At 40.9% G+C, this 24,184-nt stretch overlaps 1 protein-coding gene across 1 annotated transcript in view; it reads left to right on the plus strand.

Annotated features, from left to right (window-relative positions):
* Nucleotides 1-74: 74 nt before the first annotated feature.
* The window catches only part of RAP2A (RAP2A, member of RAS oncogene family), a 34,060-nt gene continuing 9,950 nt past the window's right edge, over nt 75-24,184 (plus strand). Inside the window, exon 1 of the mRNA XM_077753870.1 lies at nt 75-282. Within this exon, the coding sequence (XP_077609996.1) occupies nt 167-282 (116 nt within the window). The 5' untranslated portion in view covers nt 75-166. The remainder of the gene's footprint in view (nt 283-24,184) is intronic.

The raw sequence follows: 24,184 nt of genomic DNA on the forward strand, positions 1-24,184 counted from the left end.
GGGCGGGGTCGGCAAATCCGCCCTGACCGTGCAGTTCGTGACCGGCACCTTCATCGAGAAATACGACCCCACCATCGAGGACTTCTACCGCAAGGAGATCGAGGTGGACTCGTCGCCGTCGGTGCTGGAGATCCTGGACACGGCAGGCACCGAGCAGTTCGCGTCCATGCGGGACCTGTACATCAAGAATGGCCAGGGCTTCATCCTCGTCTACAGCCTCGTCAACCAGCAGAGCTTTCAGGACATCAAGCCCATGCGGGACCAGATCATCCGAGTGAAGCGGTGAGAGGCCCGGGGGCGCGCGGGGGGCTTCGCGGTGCTCCGGGTGGCGGCGGGCAGGGGGAGCTGTCTAGGGAGATGGCTCCGGGGTCTCATGCTCTATAATAATGTTTTTTGCTAGCATCACCACCATCATCATCTTGAGTCTCAAATTTGAGTGCTTTGTTTCACAACTCAAATTTGGCATCCCGTGAACCGACAGCCCAGCTCTTTGTCTCTTGGATATCGTTAGTAGCACTTGTGCAGAACCCCAAAGGAAACAAAGTTTAAAACTTGCAGGGGGAGAGAGGGGTTGGGTTGGGTAGGTCTGTGCTGGGAAGAGGGGAGCTGTGCAAGCATAGTGGAGACATTTTCAGATTGAGCAACAACAAAAAATCTACCTTTGCAATTTTTGACAGCAAAAAATGCTCACGCATATACGGTAAAAATGTCAAGTCCAGAGGACAGAGATCTTTCTCGTCTCTGCAAAGATCGAGTGGTGCCAAGGCGTTTTACGAAAATGAACTCTGCAATTAAGATGAAACTTTCAAGACCTCCTAACAGCTCACTGAGATTGAGAGTTATTAGCATATAGGAGCACAAATATGCCATTCACATTAAAGAATATGGCTTAACTTTAAAAAAAAAAAAATCCAACGGCCTTACCCCCTCAGAAAGAAAAAAGGAAAAAAGGAAAACACAAGAGGAAAAAAAAAAGCATTCCTAGAAACAAGTTTCTTCAAAGGTGTAACTCAAGTATTAGCTAATTTAAAGTTAATGCAAGTGAGCTATTTCTTGATATGAACTCTTTTTTTAAACATGCATTTTGAAAATACGATTGGTAGCTTACATGGTTTAGAGTATTTGTTTTCTCTTAAGTTAACTGACTATATGTTATCCTATAATCTCCAGCATCAGAAAGTTAATAATGTCTTAGTTCAAAGTTTCAGCAAATTTTTCTAATTACCACTTACACATTATTTTGTCTGACTCTTATTAATAATTGCTAATAATATTGATTTGGTGTAATTTTTTTTCCTACCTAATTCTAGCTATAGCTCCAGATTTGAAGACATTTACTGAAAGGTAGTTGTCAGTGTACTGTAAATACAATGACATCACAAGTCACTTAGAGTGTAGTCACTTTGAAAGAGCAAAGACCAAGTCAGGTGTATTCAGTGGGTACTCAAAAATTCATTACAAGGCGTGGATTTTTATGCGGCATATGAGATCAAAGGGGAGGCCCTGTCCCCCACCCCTTCTTAACTCATTGCACATGCACTTTAATAGCTAAACTAAAATTTTGTATATTAATTTCTTCTGTTAAGTTTTAAACTTGAATAAAGTGAGTATTTTCATGGCCTCGCTTGCTATTCTAAGATCTTCAACTCTGATAGCTTTTTACTTCTCCAGTCTCATTTCCTTAAAGTTAATTGTTATAGAAAACAAATGAACAGTTTGGATGCTAAATTTAATAGGTGTCTGACACTTAACGGGACTACACTGGAGTGACTAATCCTTAATTAGTACTCCCCCCATATTACTAAAAACAGCAGTACAGAACAGGGCAGTCTAATACATTGTCACATGTCAATCTTAAGCCACAAACATATCAAATACTAAAGTAAATGCCCCAGCTGCTCCATACTTTACATTTAAATGTATACGTTTAATTCAGACATTAATAAGTCACATACAAGGGACAGACTTCTTGACAAAAGCCTAGGAGACAGGATATGGCAAAATATCCTCAGTTTAGTCCACATGATTTTGTAGTTTCTTATGATTTAGTGGAGATTACTAATAGTGGGCCAGTCCAAACTTGGTATACTGGAACAGTTTATTTATTTGCACTACGAAAAGGGTAAAATTCTACTTGCCCAGATGTCATTTTACTAACTGGTCTCAGTTCTTGATGCAAAAAGACCATGAATCAACTGAGGTAGAGTTCATAAACTCTTTTCCCTGGAATTTGTCCATTGTATCCATGAGGACCCCTTGGGCCCTTCTGTGCCCTGACATTTTATACCTCATCCTAACTTTATCATCTGACCTCCCAGCCTGCAACATAGTATAATTAACTTACATAGAAAGAAGGAATCTGTGTCTATTACATATGTCTCAGTACAGTCTATAATGCATATATTATGCTAAAGCAGGCCTTAAATGTGCTAGTTGTTTAACTCTTCCCTTTTCTACTCTGGTAGGGAATCCATTTTTAAATGAACTAGTTGTTATAGGAAGTATTCAGTAATTGTTCCCTCCCCCCTGCCTACTAGCTGCTTTACGTATTCCATACAACAGTTGTTTGGGGATATGTAATGTCACCATAATGCCAATGACAAAGGTGAAGTGCAGAGATGTTTGGTGTTTTACCCAAGACTCGTCATTGATAGAGGGATTTAAACCAAGATCTGTTAGAATCCATGTACTCTTTTCTTCTATATCAGGCTGCCTTTGAACTTGTTATTTACTGACAAATGTCAGTATCCAGCTTTTGGTCTGGGGCAGCACCATTCAATACACGTAGAATGTGAGCCACACATGTAATTTAGAAATTTCTAGTAGCTTATTTTTTTTAAATACAGCAGATAAAATTAGTCTTAATAATGTGTTTTATTTAACACACCGTATAAAATATTGCCGTTTTAATGTGTCACCAATATTCAAAAATTGAGAAATCTTACTTTCCTTTTTATCTGGTCTGTAATTTACACTCACAGCACATCTTAATTCAGACTGGCCATATTTCAACCACATGTGGCTGCAGGCTACCATATTGGAGAACACTGGTGTAGGGTGTGTATACTGTAGGAAAACAATAAGCCTCAGTTTCCTTATCTGTGAAATAGATGCATCTTTCAAAGTCTTTATTAGGATTAAATGAGATAACCCATTTCCAGGTGTCCAGCACATTACCTTGAACAGAGAAATCACTCCAAAATTCCACCTGTTCTTTTATTAATAATTTGGTCACCCTACCATCTTTAAATTTTATCCTTGATATAAACATAATTTTAGAGGAAATAAATTTGTGAGTGCATTTTGAACTTCATTACCTGGTGTAGACAAGATGAGAACAGAAAGCAATTGGGATTAAGACAACACCTTGGAAAGATTTTGTTTGTTAGTATATTCTCAAAATATTTTCCCTTACTAATGATTTTATGGGAAAGGGAAAGGAAATGAAGATTTAACTTCAAGTATAGCACCAATTCGTGGCCAGACAGTGAAATAGAGCTTTTTTGTTGGACTGTCCTTGTAGGGAGTATTGGGCTTTTAGAAAATGTCAAACAAGCCCATACTCCCTTAAGTGCTGGCAGGTACGGAGACGTTCATATACATACACTACCCCCTGTCCAAGCCAAGTGGCCCCCAATTTACAAATGGCCGTATTTACAAGTTCATATGCTTTCGTTTTTCAACATGACTTCAGATGAGAACACACACTCCAGGAAGTGTGCTAGGGATACAGACTATGTTTCAATCGAAATAAAACTTCTAGAATTTTTTCTGATTTCAAACTGCTTCTCCCATTCCCCCCAAGGTAAGCCATGGTCGTGACTTGGAGTATCTTGGAACGTGCTGTCCAAAGCCTATCGTTCTTAGAATAAAGCCCAGGAATCTTCACGTGATCTTCCCAGGTGCAGTGCTCTCCCGGCCCATCCCTGCCTTTCTGGCCTCACCTTCTGCAGTCGTCCTTGTCCCTTAGCTCCCAGAATCCACCCCTGCTTTTAGTTCCTTGAAAGTGCTTGTCTGGGCTTCCCTTCCACATGTAGCCATCATTGACCTTTTGCAGTTAACTCCTGCTCACTTTCACCCTTACTTAAAAGATTTCCTCCTCCTCAGGGAAGCCTCGTTCATCTTCCCAAGCTGAGTTAACTCCTTCCCACACGTAACTTCCTGCCTCACCCCTGCCCTGCGCCCTGCGTACTTCTGACATCAGTGGCACATTGTACTTCTCTCTTCTTACAGCACTCACTGAAGTCTAGCTGTTTTTGTGATGGTAGACATACAGTCAGCCTTTCTCATTAAACTCTCATTCTGTGTGGCTAGCACAGCCCCTGGCACAGAGGAAACACTCAAGAAAAATGTGGTGGAAAAAAACCAGTATCCGGAAATAAAATATTTTTATTGTCCTTTGGCCTCAGTTTCCCCAAACATTTTTTTTTAGTTTTATTTATTTTTATTTTGAAAGAGAGAGAAAAAGAGGGCATACAGGGGAGGGGCAGAGAGAGGGAGAAAATCCCAAAGGGAGAGGGAAGACTCCCACACTGTCAGCAGAGAGCCCAGCATGGGGCTCAAACTCACAGACTGTGAGATCATGACCTGAGCTGAGATCAAGAGTCTGATGCTTTACCAACTGAGCCACCTAGGCACCCTTCCCCAAACATTTTAATTTTGTAGATGGAGGAGACAATTCTTCAAAGTCCATTTTGCAGATAAAGTAGATGGTCTCCCTTCAGCTCTAACATTTTGTGATGGCACTTGTATCTAGTTAGGGTGACGAGGGAAGGGGTGAAGTTTAATAAGAACCTTAAAGAATCCGGAGGACAAAGTCTTCCAGGAAGTGGCATGCAAAATGCATGGAGTACATTTACGGGCTGTTAAATAGACTAAATTGGCTACACTCAGAATTCATATAGAAGTGTCAAAGGAGGTAAGGCTAAAAAACAAATGTCAAGCTAAGTTACAGCAGGTTGAAGCCTTTGGACTTGATCTTGTAGTGAAGGACCATAATCAAAATTGATATAAAAATGGTAACATGGAGGTGATGTGGTTGACTGCTTAGCAGCAATAGACCAGAGTCAGAAGGAAGAGTCGTGCAATATTGTGATAATCTATCTAGTTTCTGTGTGAAGTAGAAGAATTCTGTCTTTCTTTCATGGAGGAATGGCTGGGGGAGATGATTTCAACATTGGAGATGGCAGGCATCCACATAGATGCACCTAATAAGAAATTAGAATATTTGAACAAAGCCTGAAAGGTCAGTGTATGTTATGTATGAGTGTAAAAACTCAGGATCATCCCTGTGGTTCAGATGTGGAGAGTAGATGAAACCTCCTGGGTGGAATGTATATGAAGAGAGAGAAGTGAATGGTTATGTCCCAGAAGAGAAATTGTAAATGAACATGGCCAAGGATAGAACTTGAAGGTTGTAAGATATACAGAGGAGACTTTACACATTACTAGAGGCTGGAAGGTTTGGGATGTTTTAAGATTGGGGAAAAGAATGGGGAAAAGAACGGGGAAAGGTGATTGATTTGCACTACCCACAGTAAATTAGGGGTGGGGGTTTTTTTGCTATATTTTTTACTATTTTACTATTTTTTTATTATTTTGTTATTTTTTACTATTATTACTAATATTTCTGTATCATTTAAGTGATCATTTTTAAGTGACCCAGCTGATAGTTTGCACTCTTTCCCTTCACAATAAGTAGCCATAAAAACCTCTAAAGAGAAGCAGGTTGTCAATTTCTGCACATAGATTTTGACCCACAACAGGTTGGTGCTGTAGAGCCAAAACCAAGGGCTTGGAACTTGTTTGTCCCAAGTAAGTGAAATTTCTAGAGTCTGCCACCATCTCTTCCTGTATAAACACATCCTTCCCCGGTTTGATACCTCCAGTAACCACAGTTACAGTTGAAAGCTGGGCCTCCAAAGTACAGAGCCTAGAAGCCATGCATCATTTTTTTATAGCCCCAAGTGTTGTTTTCCTGAAAGGGAAACTTGGTTTTGCTGTATTGTAAAATTAGAACATTCCAGTATCGTAGTTTCCTCTGTGCCATCCCAAGATTGGACTTTTTTAAGTTCACTTTGCAGGTGGAGCAGATGATCTCCCTTAGGTGCTCACCTTTTGTTGGCTCTTCTCTCCAGCTGGCGCGGTGAGGGAAGAGGTAGAGTTGAATATGAACCTTAAAGCATCAGCAGCCCGTGACCCGCAAATCTTGTCTAGCTAAGATTTGGTAACAGGTGTGTCAATGAAATCAATAATCAGAAGGATCATTATTACAACTTTGTTTTTAAGGGAGAGGGGTCTAAAGTAATTTAAATAGCCAGCCGACCATTCTGCACACAGACAAAAGCTGTCACCTGTCCCTGCATTTTGGTAAGTCCTCTGACAAGAACAAATGGATGATTTGAGCACTGACCACTGAGTGAGAAATACTCAGGTCACCAGGCAAGTGGATGATGTTGACTTTCTAGAGTTACTTTAGGAAAAGGTCAGGTAATGAATAGTGTCACTCAGGAGGAGGTGGAGGAACTGATAAGTATTTCTAGATGACTCAGCCAACAGGCAGAGCCAGCGAGGTTGGAATCTTTTTCTTTTTATTTGTTAAAGTTTTTCAGTTAGTAATAAACTTGAGTGTTTTCTCTGTGTCCTCTTCCAGGAAATTATGTGTGGTACACTACAATGCATAGATGATACATTTATACATATTTCTTTTTTTTTATATAGTAATGCCACTTTTATTTATTTATTTATTTTTTTACAAATAGTTTATTGTCAAATTGGTTTCCATATAACACCCAGTGCACATCCCCACAAGTGCCCCCCCATGCCCATCTCCCCCCTCCCACCCATTTATACGTATTTCTAAGCAATGAACTTGACATAAAAGCATGTACACCGTACTTAATTCAAGAGTTCTTTTTTTCATGGATAATTTTTATGTTACACAATTTTTTTCTTAGCCATTGTCTTCAAACCTAAGCCCCTGGGGCAGGACGTGTGATTTGACTCTAAGGGGTTTTTTTTTTTGCTCCTGTTTTGACTTTTCCTTGTTATCTGTTTCTCTCCATCTGTTCTTACGTACTATTTTCTTCACTTACATTTTTGTGGCCTACAGAATAAAAAGAATTGTAAGTGTGCTACATTTTTTCGGAAAAATATTTCAGTTTGGATATGAGTAGACTCTAACATGAGATACAAACGATGGAGACAGAATAGTTACCAAAGTATAAATGTAGAGATATTTCCATAAGAAATGCATCATGAAATTTTAATAGTTTGCAGAACACCATATATTGCCTTTTTGTTACTTGGACAACTGTATTTCATTATATTAAAAATCATTTTCAGGGGTGCCTAGGTGGCCCAGTCAGTTGAGCCGCGACTCTTGATTTCAGCTCAGGTCACGATCTCACAGTCATGGAATCGAGACCCCCTCAATGGGCTCTGCACTCACAACACAGAGCCTGCTTGGGATCTCTCTTTCTCTCTCTCTCTCTCTCTCTCTCTCTCTCTCACTTTCTGCCCATCCCCTGCTCATGCATGCTCACACACCCTTCCTCTCTGCCCCCAAAAATAAATACAGTTAAAATTTATTCTCACCCTGACAGAGAAGTTAAAACATACCTTTATGCTTTACCAGATCAAACTGTGTCTTTTGGGTGAATAATACCAATAATGGTAATGCTGTGATTTTAGACATCTGCATTTCAGTAAAGTATGGGTAAAGTATAAGATTAAGAAAATATCTAAAAAATAGCATATCGTTAGTTGTGAAGATTTTAACATGGTATATACTGAATGCTCTTTGAATAGATTTAACTATACACTTCCAAAAGATTGAAATTTCAGGGCGCCTGGGGGGCTTAGTTGGTTAAGCGCCCGACTTCGGCTCGGGTCATGATCTCAGTTTGTGGGTTTGAGCCCCACATCGGGCTCTGTGCAGACAGCTCAGAGGCTGGAGCCTGCCTCAGATTCTGTGTCTCCCTCTCTGTCTGTGTCCCTCCCCTACTCGCACGCTGTCTCTGTCTGTCTCTCAAAAATGAATGAAAACGTTAAAAACATTAAAAAAAAAAAGATTGAAATCTCTTTGGAAATAGTAGACCTAATATTTCAACTATTTCACCTTTTATTCTTACAGGAAAACCTTAAAAAAAAAACCTACATNAATTTTCACAGTGTGAAATGAAATTTTTTTGGGCTGTGAATCAAAATAAAATCATTGGGTTTCTGAATCAAATATCAACAGCACGTGGTATTGAACTCATGGTTTGGTAAGGCCAGTAACAAAGCAACATTGGAAGTCTCTGGAATCTGATGCATTTCGACCTCATGTTGAAAATATTACACATTGCTGAAAGCTGTATCCGAATAAGCTATTTAAAATAGAGTACAGTGTGTAAATTAAGTACACTTTGAAATTCTACTTTCTTTTTACTCAAAATGCTGAAATGTATTCCCTGTCAAAATTGGATAGTTTGTTGTTGTTGNAAATACAGTGATTTATAATTTTTCTATTTCTTAAATATTTATTTTTATTTAAATATAATTGACATGTAATACTGTATTAGTTTTAAGATTTTTTCACTTAGTGAAATTACCCAAGAACATTGTACACTGTTATTTAAAACATTTAGAAGTGTTACTCTGCATAAAACATGATGATTTGATATGTGTATATATTGCAAAACGATCACTACGATAAGTTTAGTTAACATCCATCACCACACATGGCTGTAGTTTTTTTGTGTGTGTGATGACACTTTTTACAATTTTATCAGCTTTCAAATATATATTGTAACTAAAGTCATCATGCTGTTATCTTATAACTAGACATCTGTACCTTTTGACTACCTCTCTCTATCTCTCTCGTTCTCTATCTCTTTCTCTCTCTCACACACACACACATACACATACACACACACATTCTGGCAACCATCAATCTGTTCTGTGTATCTATGAGTTCAGATTTTTGTTTCAAGATTCCACATACAAGTGCAATCACACAGTATTTGTCTTTCTCTGTCTGACTTATTTCGCTTAGCATAATGTCCTCAAGGTCTGTCCATGTTGTCTTCTCAAATGTCAGGATTTCCTTCTTTTTGTGGCTGAATAATACTTCATTTGTGTGTGTGTATGCATGCGCGTGTGCGCACGTGTGTTACATACGTACATACATACCATCTTTTCTTTATCTGCTCACCCATCCGTGGACACAGCTGTTTCCATGTTTCGCCGTTACACTCAGTGAACACGGAAGTGCAGATACCTCTTCAAGGTAGTGATTCTGTTTTCTTTGGATAAATACCCAGAAGGAGAATTGCTAGATGACATGTAGTTCTGCCTGTAACTTTCTCAGGAACCCCCGTACCGTCCTGCAGGGGAGCCGCACCAGCAGCGCACAAGGATTCCCCTTCCCCACGGCCTCTGCAACACTTGTTATCCTTGCCATTTTGTTAATTGCCATTCTAACGGGTGCAAGGTGGTATCTCGTGGTGGCTTTGAAGCTGTATTTCCTTGATGATTAAAGCACGATGTCATGTGTTTGTTGGCCATCTGTACATCCCCTTTGGAAAAATATCCATTCAGGTCCTCCAGCCACTTTTGTAAATTGGGTTGTTTTGTTTCTCTCAAGTTGTAGAAGTTCTGTACATATTTTAAAGATTTTTTTTTAATTATTTCTAGGAGAGAGACAGCGTGAGTAGGGGAGGGTCAGAGAGGGAGTCACAGACTGATACAGGCTCCAGGCTCTGAGCCGGCAGTCAGCACAGAGCCTGACGCTGGGCTCGAACCCACGAACCGTGAGATCATGACCTAAGCGAAAGTCGGACGCTTAACCGACGAAGCCACCCAGGCGCCCCTAGTTCTGTATATACTTTAGATATTAACCTCTTACCGGATTTATGTTTGAAAATACTGTCTCCCATTTCATAGGTTGCCTTTTCATCTTGTTGGTGGTTTTCTTTGCTAAACAGAAGCTTTTTAGTTTGACGTGCTCCCACTTATTTATTTTGCTTTTGTTAACCTTGGCTTTGGTGTGAAATCCCAAAATTCCTTGCCAAGACCAATATCAGGGAATTTACTCCCTATGTTTCCTTCAAACAATTTTCAGGGTTCAGGTCTTTTATCCATTTGAGTTGACTTCTGTGTTTGGTGGAGATGCTGACCCAGTGTCCTTCTGCGGCTGGTGGCTGTCCAGCTTGTCCAGCACTGGGAACTGAAGAGACTCTCCTTTCCCCATTGCATAGTCGTGGCTTTTATGTGGTGAATTAGTGGACCATGTAGGCATACCTTTATTTCTAGGTTTTCTAGCCTGTTCCTTTGATCTGTGTGTCTGTTTTTTCTGTCCGTGCCATACTGTTTTGCTTACTGTAGCTTTGTAATGTGGTTTGAAATCAGCAAGTGTGACGCCTCCAATTTGGCCCTTCTTTCCCAAAATTGCTTTGGCTAGTCAGGGTCTTCTGTGGTTCCATGCAAATTTTAGATTTGTTCTATTTCTGTGAACAAATTTTGATAGGGATTGCACTGAATCTGTAGATTGCTGTGAGTGGTGTGGATATTTTAACAGTATTCTTTGAAATCACAAGCATGGAATGTTTTCCCATTTATATGCATCTTCAGTTTCTTTCGTCAGTATCTTATAATTTTTTGTTTTTTATTTGTTATAATCTGTCAAAAAAAAAGCCCAAAATATTGAAAAAAATAACACCTCTGTCTACTTCCATGCATTGCACTCAGTGGTGGCTGTCACATTTTCTTAATTCTGGCCCTGAGTTAAGAGATATTTTACATTGTGACACACCGCACACGCGCACACACACACACACACACACACAGCATAAATACGTCTAACTAAAAGCAAGAGTTTCAGGAAACACTAGTTTAATTTCCTACGTTGCTTGTGTTATTTTTTCTGTTTTATTCTTTTTCATTTCATTGTTTTTAAATGTTCTTGATCCGCTCAGTTGACCTCATCACACACAGTTTGAAAACTGCTGTCCTAGAATGTCTGTCTTCCAAGAAAAATAAACACCACGATCTCAGTAATAGTTTGAAACAACATTTATCTTTTCTTCCTGCTTTAGCAGTTTCCAGCAGCCCGACATAAATGCTACAGAAATGAAACCCTTCCTAACCCAAGTTAGTAAAATGCTATAACCCCTGTTACAGAGAGGAAGAACATGTGGACACTCCACAAAAAGATACATCAAGTCTGTCTTTTGAAGGAGCATGTGTTTCTGTTGGTTGTGCCTGTTAGAAAGACGCGGACGCAGTTCTCCCTTCTTGTATAATCATATTCATTCCGGTAAGGCGGGGTGGCTCCTGCCTGTGAAGCCCTAAGACAGAAAGTGACGTTGTAGGGACACAGACTGGAACGTGCGATCGTAAGGACTGTCCGGCCCTACCACTGGCTGCTGGGGAGGTTCTGGAAAGGGATCTGTAGAAGAGGTTTGCTGCATCCGTCCAGGAGGGTGTTGATTCAGCTCTCCGTATGACAGGAAAAATAGATGAAGATGACCATAATTATATATATCTTGATCTCACTTAGGAGAATTACCCAAGAGAAACATCATAAACCCTTACTTAAAACATTTAGGAGTGTTATTTCTCATGCTTTTCTAAGGAGCAACCCTTACAAATTAATAATTCAAATGTGGAAATACCTCATCATATTAATAATTCATTACATATTCGTGTTTTCTTGTTTATTAAGGGATCTTTACAGCTTTCTGTAACTGAAATCTCAGAGTGTTTTTCCCTGCCCTGGGATGGAGAATTTGTTTTGTTCTAAACTCTAAATCCATCCAATCTTGGGTTTCCAGTGAATATAACAACTGCTATATATATGATAATTGCTCCAAGTTAGCATTCTTACTTTCTCTTGCATGCTGATCTTCTTTATGAACGTGGTAAGTGCGAATCTGGTTAAAGCTGAGTTGCAGTACTTATTAGTCATGTAATTAAGGGCAAGTTAACATTATCTGCACCTCAACTTCCTCATCTGTAGTATGGGTATACTACTACTAAGGTAGTGAATGTAGTGTTTCTTTACATAGTAACCCTAAAATATCAGTAGTAAAGTTTCACTAAAAATCACACAAACAGGAATGAAACCCAAGTGTTCCTCTGACTTTAAAAAACAGTGTACTGCACCATGTTTTCTTCAGAATTCGACTCGCCTTACCATATCTAGATAAGCTACATAGCTAATTTGGTATTGCATTTCCATTTTTTCCCACCGCTTTCTCGTCTGGGTCTGAAGCGCTAGTAGCGTATGTTAGAGAAATTATAGCATAGACCCTGGGTGTTCTGCCTTTGCCTGCCACTAGACACTGTGTTAGCTAAAAATGGTGACAGTATGTTTTTGTGACTCACAAAGAATTGTGATGATTTTCAGTACATATATTTTAAGTCTAAAGAATACATTATAAAAAGTGACGAGCCACATAATAAGTATTTGTTAAGTAACGCTTCTTTTTTTAAAATGTTAGTAATGATAATAGACCTTTTTATGAATACCAGAAACCATTCGTGGGGTAAAGATCATTTTAACACCCCTTGTGACCAGTGTAGGTAGGTAGGGTAGGTAGGTAGGTAGGGATAGATAGTTTAAAGACAGATAAATGTTGACAGAGCTTTGTGATAAATTGATTCCAGCGGTTTTATTTGTCTTTGTATAAAAGGCATCACTGTCAACATTAAAAACTGTGCTTAAACCCATTTCATTTGCATAACATTGCCCTGGGCGTTAAGCAAAATCAGTACAGGATAGGATCTCTCCTTCTGGTATGCTGGAATGTACTGTAAATGGATATATATTTGACAGTGTTGAGTTAATTATATATATATAGAGAGAGAGAGAGGGGGACAAAATGCATTTTAAAACAACTTGATTTCGAAGTTCCAAAATATTTTTCTACCAAAAAAACATTGCCTTTGCTAGGCCTCCTATTCTAAGGACTTTTTTTACGCCTTGTAACTCATTGTAGAAATGAAAACTTTGTCTATAAGAGTAATGCCAACAATTATATATTTACTTCATTATGTTTCCCATATTTTGATCCTCCTTGGAAATGAAGTCTTATTTTGTGTTTATATTTGGTTATAAAATGGTTTGGGCAGAATTGTTATTTTAGAAAGCGCTAGGAAAGTAAACTAATTTGTGGAAAATTAAGAAAAAACAGTACATTAGCTAGTCCTCAGGGAAGATAGCTGGGAGACTAGTTAAAAATAGTTGATTATCAAGGATAGTCGAATATAGATTCAGAAATGAAGAATAGGGACGCCTGGGTGTTCACAGGGTTTAGCGTGCAGCTTCGGCTCAGGTCCTGGTCTCACAGATCGTAGGTTCAAGACCCACATCAGGCTCACTGCTGTCAGCACAGAGGCTGCTTGGGATCCTCTGTCCCCCTCTGTCTCTGCCCCTCCCCTGCTCGCACACACTCTCTCTTAAAAGTAGCAATAAAAAAAAAAAAAGAATTAACTTTGTCTTTTTTTGTTTTAGCATTTAGCAAAACGGAACTATCCAAATACAGTATATATAAAATTATACTATCCAGAATAGCACTACCTACCTCCACTCCAATCAATGACCCACATACACTCAAGACTGTCCTTTATCTGCTTTTGACCCAACGCTCCAAACATTGACCATCAGTAATGTTGGCACCATGAAGGGCTGGAAGCCATGGTTAAGACAAATAGTTAAATACACATAATGCACACGTGCTTCAAAGCTAACTGAAAATTAAGACAACTTTTTTAGTTTACTTTTGAAGAGCAGGAGATGAGGAAAGAATTTATTCATGGTTAGTTCAGCGTGTGCCTGATACCGAGGACACAACTTTGTTTTCGGTGGTCTCACACTGAGGAGCAGTAATGTTGGCGTAAACTCTGTTCTTGTTCTCAAACGGCCATTGACGGGGCGGCGGCCTTCAGTGAGGAAGGCTCTGAGCTGCTGCGTGGGGCCCTGGGTGGGAAGGACCCTCCGGCTGGGCGCGGGCCCAGCGGGGACAATGCTGTGGCCGCCAGCGCAGCCACCCTGAGAAAAGCAGCCCATGTGGCACGTTTGCATCCATGCCTCACCAGTCAGCCCCTGGTCCCAGAGGTTCGTGGGTCTAAAAGGCTACCCTTGGTGACAGAACAGGTTTACTCCTCAGACCTCCCTGAGCACAGCTGTCCGGTTTCATTGAAAGAAGCATGTGGAGATTTCTGGAAGAAGGGCCTGTTTGGGGAAAGGAGATTGGGTCCATGGCTCTCACCAGCACACCCTATTAAAATAATGAGTCTGCAAGCTTTTCTTAGTAGACAGTACTGATTGGCTTCTAACAGTCCCTCATCGCTTCCCCCTTGATTAAGTATCACTGCTTTGATCTGGTCCCTTTTCTCCAAGGGGGGCTAGCTGGGACGGTTCAGGTGTCTGCCTGTTGCCATGGCACATATTTACAGTACCCGTTTCCATCTCAGAAGGGTCTCTGGGCAATGAAGTATATGCCCATTCCAGACTCTTACTCAAATTCCCTGTGTTTATAATCATCACAATTTCATTCCCATTTTTACATAGATTTTTGTGATGTCTGGTCTATATATAAAGAGTCTCTTTCTTTGACCTGGCCAACACCCTCCGGTACTGCCTTTGCTAATTTGGATCAACAAATCCTGATGGAGTTTTGGTCAGTTTCTAGCATCATTTTTATTAAGCGCGATGGATTAAAGATGGCTGCCGCGCCCTGACCCGCCTCCCGCTGAGAGAGGGCCGCCCTTCCGCCCGCGTTGCGCCTGCGCAGCCCTGTGGCTGCTTCTGCCCACAGAGTGTGGCCGGGCGCCGCCAAGCAAGTTCTGGGCCCGGTCGCCGGCAAGACGAAGCACCTTCCGCCCGGGGTCACTCGGAGCCCTGCGCGGCAGGGAGAAGGTCTGAGGAGGCCTGACGCTGCGGTGGAGGGTAGCCCTGCCTGCCCACATGCCCTGCGGGGGGTGGGGGGGAGACGGGGGCAAGGCCGGCTTTGACCCCTCCCCCGCCCAGCCCACCCCTAACCCAGCGCCGCCCACTGAGCCCCGCCAGTGCCACGTGGAGCAGAGGAATTGACCAACTGAGCTCTGCCTAAATTCCTGACCCATAACCATCGTGAACCAATGGGAAAATGGTTATCTTAAGCCATTACGCTTGGGGGCGGGTTTTTTTGTTTTTTAATGTAGCATTATTATCTGAAACAACGAAACGTGTTTAGTAAACATGTTATTTTAGAAGTTTTTTTTAGAATGTTTTTATTTATGAGAGAGAGAGAGAGGGAGATACAGACTCTGAAACAGGCCCCAGGCTCTGAGCTGGCTGTCAGCACAGAGCCCGACGCGGGGCTCGAACCCACGCACCGTGAGATCATGACCTGAGCTGAAGTCGGACACTTAATTGACTGAGCCACCCAGACGCCCCTTTTAGAAGTTATTTTGATAGAAGAGTACTATCTTTCTCTGTGAAGGTCTTAAAAGAATTATTAGAGATAAATGATAAGTGAATGAATTCATGTTTATCTTAACCCTTAGTAAGTGGCAGATTGGTGTGAGCAGCTACCACCGGCCCTCACAGTGTATCCACCCCCACAGTGTATCTACCCTCACAGTGTATCCGCCCCCACAGTGTATCCGCCCTCACAGTGTATCTACCCTCACAGTGTATCCGCCCCCACAGTGTATCTACCCTCACAGTGTATCCGCCCCCATAGTGTATCCGCCCCCATAGTGTATCTACCCTCACAGTGTATCCACCCCCAATGTGTATCTACCCTCACAGTGTATCCGCCCCCACAATGTATCCGACCCTCCGCAGTGTATCTGTCCCCGCAGTGTATCTGCCCCCACAGTATATCCGCCCTCACAGTGTGTCCTTCCCCACAGTGTATCTGCCTTCACGGTGTATCTGCCCCCACAGTGTATCCGCCCCCACAGCGTATCTGCCCTCACAGGATATCTGTCCTCACAGTGTATCTGCCCTCACAGTGTTATCTGCCCTCACAGTGTTATCTGCCCCATGTCATTTTACTGTTGCCACCCACACACAATTAACTTTGAAGAGCAGATTTGATTGTATTAAGAACATAATATATTAAAGTTTAGTTTCAGCAGGAAATCTAAGCATGTGCATATACCCTTTCACATATACTACCACCTGACTTATGCTACCCAAGTTTCTTCCATGTGTTTGCTTGGTGGTAAACTGCTTCCATCTTCATATCGAGCACCTGGCACTTAGAAAGTTTGTTGAATTAATAAATAAAGGTCCCGTCAGGTCATTACATTTCTGGATTTTGGCCTTTTTCCTCCCAGATATCTGGAGACACCTCCCCTCCCCCCACCCCCAATACCATGATGAATCATATTAAGCATTTCAGTGTCTGATAAAAGGCATGAGAAAGAATGAAAAGGAAAATATTCTCAGTAGTGTACATCCCAAAATGCCTTTGTCAGCCTGGTGACCATGGGCATGTTTGCATTGTTTCTGTGACATTTCCACCATAGTCTACGTGCAAAAGCTGCCATTTTGGAAGGTCATCATTTCATTAACTTATTCTATTTAAAAAAATTTTTTTTAGCTTTTTATTTTTTGAGAGACAGAGAGAGAGAGAGCACGAGCAGGGGAGGGGGACAAAGAATCTAAGGCAGGCTCCAGGCTCTGAGCTGTCAGCACAGCCCGATGCAGGGCTGCACCCCACGGACGTGAGATAACGAGCGAAGCCGAAGTCGGACGTTGCACCAGCTGAGGCCCCAGGCGCCCCTGACTCCTTCTATTTCGCATGTCTGTAAGAGAATTGATGCCAGCACTGGAGGTAGAGATGCATGTAAAACCTCACAGCCCTCGTCTGCCTGAGGTCCCTGATGTAACTGCAAAGGTAGCACAGCTGGTTTAAAGCAGAAACAAGACTTGATCTCAGAGCTCCTCACACCGTCCAGAGTTCTGTTCTGTTTTCTTTTTTCTCTCATTTACTTACTAGGGCTTCAGAGCCGTGGTTCATACTAACGACCTACTAGTGAGAAGGTGACTGGTGGAAAAAAAGAAACTTCAGTTTGGAGAAGTTGGTCAGCCTTTGATATTAGAAGGAGTCCTATTTATCCTGTTTTTTCTAGAAAGGAATGGTCTTCAGCTGACTATTAGAGTTCGCCATCCTCGCCAGGCGAATGGGAGCCAGACATAGAGGAGACAAGATACTATATATAACATATTTTGTACATTCTTACAGATATATCTCCACAATTAAGATTCTAGAACCGACGTACTGACAGATGGTTTGAGAGAACTTAGAAAAGAGTAATTAGCATTTCTGTAGTATTTTACAGTATCCATAATACTTTAATGGCTAATTCATGTAAACTGCTTAGTGCAGCGTCTCGCACCTAGTAAGTCCTCTACAGATGCTAGCTATTATTAGTAAAGTCATCACCATCGTTTTCCTCAACATAATGCCTAATATCATTAACATTTCTGTCACAAATAAGGAACCTTCTGCTCAGAAAGGTCACCGGCCATCCAAGGGAGCAGAGCTGGGCTTTTTCTAGGTACCCTAAATCCAAATCCAGGTCTCTCTCCCTTATAAGGCACTCCATGAGAATTTTACCCATTGGCCAAATTGCAGTTGACCTTGACTCTTAACCAGGGATAAGCTTTGTCTAGTCATTGCAGAGCCACCACGTGGTTTTCTGAGGCAGTGGTTGGGGTGGGGGGGGGGGAAGATGGAGAAAACTGTGCAATGTCTTAAGACAATAGTGGTGGAAGCGGCATATTGGATAGAGTACAGAGGTGAGAAATTGGAGGTGGGACTGGTTAGGAAGCGGTTACATAGCTCAGGAATGAGTTATTTTGGAAATGGAAGGGTTTCTGTAGCAGGGATGTAAACGAAGGGACAGATTTTTCTCACGTCCAATGACCTTCGCTCTCCTCATCCCCTGTAATGTTCTCTACACTAGACCAGCTAGAGCCCCTCCTCCCAAACCTGGCGACTATTAAAGACTGTTGAAGACCTTTTGTTTACCAGCTATTCTCCCTTGCTGGCTCCCACAGAGACTTCTTAGAACTGTTTAGAACTTCTTTTACTTCCGGGTTGGGTTGGATTCCCGGCAGTTTCTGTAGCTCCTCATTTCCATTGGCCGCTGTTGGGCACCATAATCTCCACCAATGCTGATAGTTTCCAGCTCCTGCATTGTGCATTTTTTTAAATGTTTATTTGCTTTTCAGAGAGAGACAGAACATGAGCAGGGGAGGGGCAGAGAGAGAGAGGGAGACCTAGAGTCCAAAGCAAGCTCCAGGCTCCGGGCGGGCAGCACAGAGCCTGACGCGGGGCTCGATCCCACATACCATGGGATCATGACCTGAGAGAAATCAAGAGTCGGACGCTTAACTGACTGAGACGCCCAGGTGTCCCTGGTGCTGTTTGTATTGTAATTTGGAAAGTAAGAAATATCTGAGTTATCTTACTACGATAGCAGAACTGTCTCCCACGGCAAATACTCTTCTATTCATAATTTAAAAGTTCCTGAAGTTTTAGCTCTTCATAGCTTTGCTGCACCTTGAAATCGTCTCCATTCAGAGAGGTAGCTTCTAAAAAAGTATTTGTAGTTGAACTTTAACTGTGTCCCAGATACAGAGGAATTCTCATTCATAAACATTTTCACCAGAAATTCGAAAATGAAGTGCCTAGAAGACGTATCCCATAACTTGCTAAACATAAAGTCAGGTAACGGTTCAGACAACCTGCATATTCCTGAGCAGCTGACTCGGTGTAGGCTTTTCAAGAACAAGAGTGGGGCCTCTTTTTTAATGCACAGGTTCCAGACTTCAACTCTCACTAAAGGTAAAGCATATGTTTTATGTCTGAACACATTTGTTCCTTTGATAGATGAAAGCTGTGTGTTCTCCATATATGTGTCCAAACGTGAAATTTCCTCACTATTTAAATTATGTAGGAAGACCTGTACTTTGTTGACAGATTTTAAAATGATATATTTTGATTGGGTAGACTGAATCTACATTAAAATACAGATTAAAATATAACTACATACTAGAGTATCAAATATAGACCAACAACTGCTTTCTAATACCTTATTTTGGGTATCTTGGTTATTACGCTTTAAAAAAAAAAATAAGAGGAGCACCTGGATGTCTCTGTCGGTTAAGCCTCCAACTGTGGCTCAGGTCATGATCCCACAGTTCATGGGTTCAGGCCCGGCATCAGGCTCTGTGCTGACAGCTCGGAGCCTGGAGCCTGCTTTGGATTCTAAGTCTCCACCTCTCTCTACCCCTCCCCCGCACATGGTCGGTCTGTCTGTCTCTCTCAATAATAAATAAACATAAAAATTTAAAAAAAGAGAATCAACTGGTTGTATTCAGATAATTTTTTGCATTTGGTTTTTAAGTGACAAGGTTTTAGGCTTCTAGTTGCGAACTCTTTCTTACACACACACATTCCTGGGGTAGAAAATCCCCACTTCTAATAAAAAGCCAAATTAAATGTAGTCATCACGGTGTTTTTCTTTGGAACATGGATATTTGAAGTGCTGTGGTATCTCCATACGCGTGAAACGAACTGCGGTCAGATGGATCCAGTTTATAAATCTGAGAGTGAAGAAGATGTTCACTCTTTTTACCATTTTTATTTCCAATGACGTGCTCTTTAGTATCAGCATTCCTTACGCTTTCAGTCTTCAGGCAATTTTGAATATAAATTAAACAGCATAGAACATGGACAGAAATGTAAAATTGATTAGCAGCGTTCGGCTGAGTAATAAACCAAGTGATCGACTGCATCCTGCACTTTCTGTGACTTAAACCCCGTAGCCAACATGCACGCGCACTTAATTTGTCTTGAAGGTTGTCTTCTGTTCCTATTTTAATGAGGAAATCATTGGATGATTATTTATTGATTTTTTTTCTGTTTCAGTTTATTTTTCTTTTTATTGAAGTATCGCTTCTGTGCAGTAAAGTGCATACGCCTTAGGGGTCCAGCTAGATGCTTCTCCCAGGCGGTCAAATCCCCGATGAAGATGCAGGACCCACGTTTCAAGCAGCACAGCGGTTTACCTTGTGCCCCGTCCCCCCCGCCCGTGCTCAAAGAGCAGCACAGATCAGCCGTGTCTATTCCTCAGCTTCCGGCCTCAGTTGTTCAGCATCCTCTCTGTGAGTTTCATCCATGTTGCTTGTGGCAGGAGCTAATTCTTCCCTGAGCCGCAGTAGCTCCCCTCGTATGGACATACCACGATTTTGTCATCTCTCCTGGGGATGGGCATTTGGATAGTTTCTAGATGGGGACTCTTATGATTCACACTGCTGTGAACGTTCTAGTACATATCTTTGGTTGTGCACATGTTCCCCTTTCTCTTGGGGTATACCTCGGAGTGGGGTTACTGGCTTATAACTGTGTATGTTCAGCATTAGTAAGTAAGTGATTTTCCAAAGTATTTGTACCAGTTTAATCTTGCACTGATATTGTTATGTTAGTCTTCTTAATTTTAGCTAACCTTGTAAGATTCTCGCGGTACCTCATTGTGATTTTAGGTTTTTTTCCCTGGTGACATGGTGCTGAGCCCCTTTTCATATGCTTCATGATAATTTGGGTGTCTTCTCCTGAGAAATACCTACTCAAGGGCTTTGTCCATTTAAAAATTGTATTGCTGTTTTCTTCTCTTTTGTAGAAATTCTTTATACGTTCTGGACAGAAGTCCTGTGTTAGATACATGTTATTGCAAAAGCCTTTTCCCAATGTTTGGCCTACCTTTTCACTTGCTTAATAGTTTCTATAAATGAGCAAAAATTCTTAATTTTAATGAAGCCCAGTTTATTAACCTTTTCTTTTATCATTAGTTTTTTTTGTATCCTGTTTAATATATTTTACAGACTTCATTAAAGTAATAATTTAGAAAGAGCTTTAAAAAAAGTATGTTTACAGTGTTGCATAATCATTCACAGATTTTCAGAAATAAACAAAATGTCCAGCTGTAAGCATTGAAGGCTGAAATATTCTCTTTTTACTAATAGTAAGTTGAGAGTATATGGGAAGACCTGTAATAAGGTAAAATTTGAGTGGCAAATGATTGTTATCTTTCCCAGTAAAGAAACACATGTTACATAGGGAAACAACATATAGGCCTTTAAAGAGACTCCCAGGTGTAGTCAGTAAAGGCTGTGTGGAATTCTAGAATAATATTAATATAAACATGAAGTGAATAACCTGAGGAGAATATTTTAAAAATAAAACTTTTCTAGGAAAAGGACGTAGCCAGTTCTATAGGAAAATCATCATTTTGTAAGCTTTACGCTAAGAGATGGGCTTTAATGTTTGTTAAGAACTCCATAATATACCAGAATCGTCCTTGTACAAAGTAGTGATTTGGATAACCAAGATCATTTTAAACATGCTCACAGTGAACGTATATTAGAAACAGGGTAATAGAAGGCGTGTGGTAGTTCCCTTTGGGGTCTTATATTCTTACTCATGAGACAAAACTATACTTGTGGAAACAATAGTTTACCTATGAGTCACTTCTGATCTCTCCTTTTTGTCAAAACCACTACCTGCTCGGTGTCTTTCAACCAGTCCCTTAGTGTGTCTTGTTGGTGCGGCCTCCAAATAGATTTTATGTCTTGTTTTTTTTCTACTGCCATTGCCATCATCCCAAGTCAAGTCCCTGTTGTCTCTTGCCTAGACCACCTCAGACGTCTCTTATCTCCCTGTTACTCGTCTGGACGCACCACAGTTTATTTATCCACTCACCTACTGAAGGACAGCGTGGTTGCTTCCAAGTCTTGGCACTTATGTATAAGGTTGCCATCAACATTCATGTGCAGGTTTTCAGCTCCTTTGGGTAAATACTTGGGGTTTCTAGATTGTGTGGTAAGAGTATGTGTAGTTGTGTAGGAAACCACCAAAGTGGCTAAACATTTTGCATTCCCACCAGAAATGAATGAGAGTTCCTATTGCTTCACATCCTTCTGCATTTGGTGGTGTCCGTGTTCTAGATTTTGGCCACTCTAGTAGGTGTGTAGCTGTATCTCGTTGTTTTAATTTGCATTTCCCTGATGACATATGATGGTAGAGCATCTTTTCATATGTTTATTTGCCACCTGTATGTCTTCTTTGATCAGGTGCCTGTTAAGGTCTTTGACTCATTTTTTATTGGATTGATGGTTTTCTTATTGTTGAGTTTCAAGACTCCTTTGTATATTTTGGATAGTAAATCCTTTATCAGATGTGTCTTTATCAGATGTAAAAATATTCTCTCCCTCAAATGGTTTTTAATACAACATTTAAAATGCCTGGGTTGCTTTGTCATGATCAGCTGGTCCCTCACAACCTATTAGGAATCGATTCTTCTGATACAATGTCAGCTCCTAGTTTCTAGAAAGGCAGATTATGTTTAGTAGCCTTGGTTTGGAGTATCGCTGATAGCTTCGAGTATCCTTTTGGGGTCATTTTCCGTACTTAATTTTTCTATTACATTTACACATTTCTCTCTGTTCTTCTTCAGTATGCCTTCTGCTCAACTGACCGAGCCACCCAGGTGCCCCTCTTCAGTATGCATTCTGAAACCAACGGAAAGTCAGAGCAGAGGACTGTGGTTTCATTATTCAAGCTAAATTCCCAGAAGTGCCCTTTTAAGATGAAATATTTAGTCACTTCAAAACAAGTCAGTCTGGAGGAAGAGAGCAGCCTTACTTAGCTCATGGTTTCCATCCTTACAAGAAGTATTGATATTTTGTGCTGGCAAGCTGTGGTCGGAGCTGTCACCTCCTCGCCAAAAACAATCCTTTTTCTTCAGGACTGCCGTAATGCTTTATTGAAAGATTAAAAATCTCAGTCCCACAGTTGCGGAAACAGGCGCTCCTAACTTACACCCTACTGGTGGTGATATAACTTTTGGGATGTCGACTACGACGGAGTGTGTGTGCACAACAACCTGACGAACTTAGAAATGTGATTTTTCAGGCTCAGAAGGGATAGTGTACACACACATGTATTGCATACACCTTTAAGGCAAAAATCACACTTTTAAGCATAGTTCATCAGATTGCTGTTTATTATAGTAAAAACAAAATGGGGGAGAGGGTACCCTTTATATGCATTAATGGGGAAGGAATAATTAAATTATGGTACAGTTATAGTCTAGAAAATATAACACTATTTAGCCATTAATAAAATGTATATCATTTATTGAAATGGAGATTTCAGATATAATGGGTGCAATCTCCTTTTACAAAAATGTATATCTATGTCTATATAGATTCATATAGGAAAAGAGTCTGTAAGGATATACACCGAAATAGTTAGATTATTCTCATGGGAAGGGAATTAAAAATGTCTTTCATTTTCCTCTTCACCTATTTAAATATTGCTGGGATTTTAATCATTATTATGGTTAACCTTGCACGACATGGATTTGAACTGTGCAGGTCCACTTAAATGCAGATTTTCTCAATAAATAGAGTACAGTACTGGAAATGTGTTTTCTTTTTTTATGATTTTCTGGACATTTTTTTAGCAGACTTTATTATAAGAATACAGTATATAATACATATAACAAAGTATGTGTTAAATGACTGCTTTTGTTGTCAGTAAGGCTGGTCAACAGTAGGCTCCTAGCAGTTAAGTTTTGGGGGAGTCTGTATGTTGTCAGCGCCTCAGTTCCCTCATTGTTCAGGGTCAACTGTACTTATTTAAGTTGAGCAGGGAGAGGAGAAAGAACACCTGTTTTCATTTTGGAGAGACAGATTTCTATATTCTAAAGGGTACAAGAGCTAGAACCTATGGGAAGGCCCAAGATGTTACAAATGACAGCTCATGAGATAGGGATGAACCTTTTAACACTGACTTTTTTTTTCTTACAAATAGTTTATTGTCAAATTAGTTTCCATATAACACCCAGTGCTCATCTCCACAAGTGCCCTCCTCCATGCCCATCTCCCCCCCTCCCCCCCACATCCATCAGTCCTCAGTTTGTTTCTCAGCATTCAAGAGTCTCTCCTGGTTTGACTCTCTCCCTCTCCCCCACCATTTTCCCCCTTCTTCTCCCCCATGGTCCTCAGTTAAGTTCCTCCTAATCCTCCTATACATCCAAACATGTGATATTTGTCCTTCTCTGCCTGACTTATTTCGCTCAGCAGAACACCCTCAAGGTCCATCCATGTTGCTACACATGGCCAGATTTCATT

Source organism: Crocuta crocuta, unplaced genomic scaffold (genome assembly GCF_008692635.1).
Source record: "Crocuta crocuta isolate KB4526 unplaced genomic scaffold, BGI_CrCroc_1.0 scaffold31, whole genome shotgun sequence".
Taxonomy (NCBI): domain Eukaryota; kingdom Metazoa; phylum Chordata; class Mammalia; order Carnivora; family Hyaenidae; genus Crocuta; species Crocuta crocuta.